At 47.9% G+C, this 5,000-nt stretch overlaps 1 protein-coding gene across 1 annotated transcript in view; it reads right to left on the reverse strand.

Moving 5' to 3' along the window:
- si:dkey-215k6.1 (transmembrane protein 132C) overlaps positions 1–5,000 on the reverse strand; it is a 163,688-nt gene that overhangs the window by 112,923 nt on the left and 45,765 nt on the right. The window contains exon 2 of the mRNA XM_035530293.1: positions 4,006–4,891. Within this exon, the coding sequence (XP_035386186.1) occupies positions 4,006–4,891 (886 nt within the window). The remainder of the gene's footprint in view (positions 1–4,005; positions 4,892–5,000) is intronic.

Raw genomic sequence — 5,000 nt, forward strand, 5'->3', positions numbered from 1 at the left:
GTAGGGAGTGCCAACACCCTGCACCCTAACCTTACACCATAACCCTACACCCTAGCCTTACACTCTAACCCTACACCCTAACCTTACACCATAACCCTACACCCTAGCCTTACACTCTAACCCTACACCCTAACCTTACACCCTAACCCTACACCCCAACCTTACACCCTAACCCTACACGCTGACCCTATACCCTAACCTTACACCCTAACCCTACACCACAACCTTACACCCCACAGCATAACCTTACACCCTAACCCTACACCCTAACCTTACACTCTAACCCTACACCACAACCTTACACCCTATACCCTAACCTTACACTCTAACCCTACACCACAACCTTACACCCTATACCCTAACCTTACACCCTAACCCTACACCCTAACCTTACATTCTAACCCTACACCCTAACCCTACACCACAACCTTACAACCTACACCCTAACCTTACACCCTAACCCTACACCACAACCTTACACCCGAACCTTACACTCTAACCCTACAATCTAACCTTACATCATAACCCTACACCCTAACCTTACACCCTAACCTTACACCACAACTTTACATCCTACACCCTAACCTTACACTCTAACCCTACGCCCTAACCTTACACCCTAACCCTACCCCACAACCTTACACCCTACACCCTAATCTTACACCATAACCTTACACCCTAGCCTTACACTCTAACCCTACACCCTAACCTTACATCCTAACCCCACACTCTAACCCTACACCACAACCTTATACCCTGCACCCTAACCCTACACCCTAACCTTACATCCTAACCCTACACCCTAACCCTACACCACAACCTACCCCCTACAACCTAATCTTACACCCTAACCCTACACCCTAACCTTATACACTAACCCTTACACCCCAACCCTACACCCTAACCTTACACCCTGCCCCTTACACCCCAACCCTACACCCTACACCCTCCCCAAGTGATCCCCAAGTGTCTGAGGAAAGTCTCTCAGAAGAAATTTCTGTTTTTGTTCAAGTGCATCACAGAACTGTCCTGTGAGGTCAAACAGGAAACTTCAGCTGCAGGTTCTGTGGCGCGCACTTGGTACACGTCACCAGAACCCTGTAGCCCTGCACTGCAGGGGACATTCCTGCCGGGAGACACACACAGCTCAAAACCACAAGGACTGGAGAAGAAAAAACAGAAGCATATTAACCGGCTGTGTGACCTCGTTAACCTTTAGAACATTGTTAACCTCGTTAACCTCGCTAACCTTGCATACAACAGTTCCACTGGTACTGATTATCAATTATACATGTCATCTATAGATAAAGATGTGTGTCATACATGTGTGTGTACATATATATGTGTATGCGGAGGGGTGGTTTAGATAAATCAAAACTAAAAATCTTTACACCTCTTAGCAAACTTTACATTGTAGCCTCAGCTCGGTATCATTTTCTATAATTATTTTATATATTGTTATTTTTTTCACTTTGTGTGTGTGTGTGTGTTTTCTTTTTTGTTTGTTTTATAATATAGAACTCTATTGGTACATTGTAAGTTGGGTTCAAAATGCAAATCAGAAATCAAAACACATTTTCCTAACAAGACATTTTCTGTAAAATTGGGTATTTGGTTGGAGGTGGGAGTTAATCCATCATGTCTGGGTGGAGGTGGGAGTTAATCCATCATGTTTGGTTGGGGTTTAGTGTTAATCCATCATGTTTGGGTGGAGGTGGGACTTCATCCATCATGATGGGTGGGGTTTGGCATTTAAGAGGAGGTGAGAGTTCATCGGGTTCTAAAGAATTGTGAAACCAAGTCTTAACAGTATTTTTTTCCTACCTGTTTTTGGCTTTAGTGATGAAGCCAAAAACCAGAGACGTTGGACATGACTGTCCATTACTTTTTTTTTGAAGTTTACGGAAACAATTTTGTCTTTTAATGATGCTACTAATGACCGAGCTACAGCACAGCCATGAATACAGACTAATGTTGTCAAAGTTAAAAGTCCATTTTGATGTCAGCTCCTCTGTAACCACTGAAGGGGAGTTAGAGAAGTGTTTGTTTAGAAAACACACATGACCAGTGTTTGTTTAGAAAATACACATGATCAGAGTTTCTTTACAAAATATACATCATTAATGTTTGTTTAGAAATTACACATGATCAGTGTTTGTTTAGAAAACACACATGACCAGTGTTTGTTTAGAAAACACACATGATCAGTGTTTGTTTGTTAAACTCAGACATGACCAGATGCAGAAGTGCTCCTGCAGACTCTACTGCAACACATATGTCACACCGTTAAAAAAGGATCGTTCCTTTGACTTCACAGGAAACTGTAGTGTTGCTGTTTTCTGCCTGTTCCCGAGTAGAAATCTCAGAGTCTCCGCTACAAATAAAGATGAAGCGCCAGGCAGCAGAACCAGAGCTGCAAGGCCTTTGATGTTCTGCGTTTCTGCTGAACGTGGAGGGCAGAATGAGAGTGACACGTCCTCGCATGACTCGATAAGGACAGCGGTAATGTGTGTGCACAGTAGCATGTGTGTGCATGTATCTGTGCTTATGTATGTGTGTGTGTCTGTGCATGCACATGTTACATGTGTGTATGTACGTGTGTGTGTGCTTGTGTGTGTGCGCTCGTGTGTGTGTGTGTGTTTGTGTATGTATGTATATGTGAGTGAGTGTATGTGTGCATGTATGTGTGTGCTTGTCTGTGTGCATGTGTGTGTGTGCTTGTCTGTGTGTGTGTCTGTGCTTGTGTGTGTGTGTGTGTGTGTGTGTGTGTGTGTGTGTGTGTGTGTGTGTGTGTGTGTAAGTGTGCATGTGATTGTGCATGCATGCATGTGTGCGTGTGTATGTTTCAGCTCTCTTTATCAGCCCTGGTATCTTCCTGCTTTGCTCTGAGTGGCGATATGAGAAACTCCTCCATATACACCCTGTCAGAGACGAATCACACATCTGTTACAGACACACACACCAGACGCCCTGAGCTCAAACACATATCAATGGAATGCTTGGCTCTGATGGAATTGTGTTGTAGATCCTCGGATGGTTTTAGAGATTCAGGAATTGTTTTGTAGATTCTCTTTCCACACACATTTCTAGCGCACAAGTCTCACACACAGTGACTCACACACTCACACACTGTTTGAAGCTTTGAACATGTTACAGCACCTCATCCATCACAGCCTGCTGACATACGGGCAGCTGAATGGTCCTGTTGGCCTGAGCAGTGTGTGTGTGTGTGTGTATGTGTGTGTGTGTGCCAATGCACTAGAGTACCTGTGGAGTAATGAATATGACTAATCTAAAACCCGTCAGAGGAAGACCTGGGGCCAATAGCTAACTGGAGTGCCTCCAAATGAGAAGTGTGTGTGTGTGTGTGTGTGTGTGTGTGTGTGCTGACAGAGAAAGAGTTAAAAAGAAATGGACAGAGTGAGAGATAGAGGCAGATAGAAACAGGCAGATAGATGGTGAACGTGTGTATCTCGTACCTGATGGTGAACATGTGTATCTGGTACCTGATGGTGAGCGTGTGTATCTGGTACCTGATGGTGAGTGTGTATCTGGTACCTGATGGTGAGCGTGTGTATCTGGTACCTGATGGTGAGTGTGTATCTGGTACCTGATGGTGAACGTGTGTATCTGGTACCTGATGGTGAACGTGTGTATCTGGTACCTGATGGTGAGCGTGTGTATCTGGTACCTGATGGTGAGTGTGTATCTGGTACCTGATGGTGAACGTGTATATCTGGTACCTGATGGTGAGCGTGTGTATCTGGTTCCTGATGGTGAGTGTGTATCTGGTACCTGATGGTGAACGTGTGTATCTGGTTCCTGATGGTGAGCGTGTGTATCTGGTACCTGATGGTGAGTGTGTATCTGGTACCTGATGGTGAACGTGTGTATCTGGTACCTGATGGTGAACGTGTGTATCTGGTACCTGATGGGGAGTGTGTATCTGGTACCTGATGGTGAACGTGTATATCTGGTACCTGATGGTGAGTGTGTATCTGGTACCTGATGGTGAGCTGCTCCACAGTGGTTGCAGTACTGAGGAGTACCTGGAAGCCCACCGTCTGTCCCTGCTTCACTGGCCGCGTCGGAGCCACGATCTGCACGTTCTGATCCAGCCGCAGTCTGTCGCTGTCCCCTTTACTGTCTCCAGAGCCCAGAGTCACTGTTCCAATCCTCCACATGTCCCCTTCCAGCCCTGCAGCCTTCCCTAGCACTCTACCCCTTACACACTCACGCCTCTCGCCCTCTACAGGTAGTAGGGAGTAGTGCAGCTCCACGGTGGGGGAAACAGGCTCCTGGGTGCGTCTGCGAGTGGGAACCGGGCTAAACCAGGCATTTGGGATCTCGAGCCGAGCAACACAGATTCCCAGGCTGCCCTCCAGGGCACAGGCCGTGGAAAGAGCTCCTTCCCCCTGGTCATGGAACGCCACCATGCGCACGCATGGTAGGAGCTCTGGGGGTGGGTCTGTGTCATCCCACCTGCGGCCCGCCAGGTAAAACAGGACATACACCTGGGGCTGCTCCACCAGGACGGTGGCACTCAGCAGGTGCGCCCGGACCTTCCAGCCCAGAGTCAGGTGCGCCGTGGCAGGGAGGGCGTGTGGCAGCGCCCCCTGGAGGAGATCTGGTGGCACGGGCATTTCTGCGGTGAGGTTGCCATAGCTGCAGTTGATGGACAGCAGGGAGGTGGCGCTAACGTCGGGCAGGTGGAGGAAGAGAGGCTCGGTGCGTGTCTGCAAACTTCCATTGCGCATCACTTCCTCTGACGCCTCGCGGAGGAAGAAGGAGGATTCAGAACCCTGGAGCTGGCAGGACACGGGTAGGTAGGTGGATACAGACGAGAAACGGGACACCACCTCCATGATCACGCCAGCCCTGCCATAACCCACTACACACACACACACACACAGATGTACACACACACACACACAGTCACACACACACACACAGACACGCACACACACACACACACACACACACACACACACACGCACACA

This window comes from Electrophorus electricus, chromosome 9 (assembly GCF_013358815.1).
Source record: "Electrophorus electricus isolate fEleEle1 chromosome 9, fEleEle1.pri, whole genome shotgun sequence".
NCBI classification, from domain to species: domain Eukaryota; kingdom Metazoa; phylum Chordata; class Actinopteri; order Gymnotiformes; family Gymnotidae; genus Electrophorus; species Electrophorus electricus.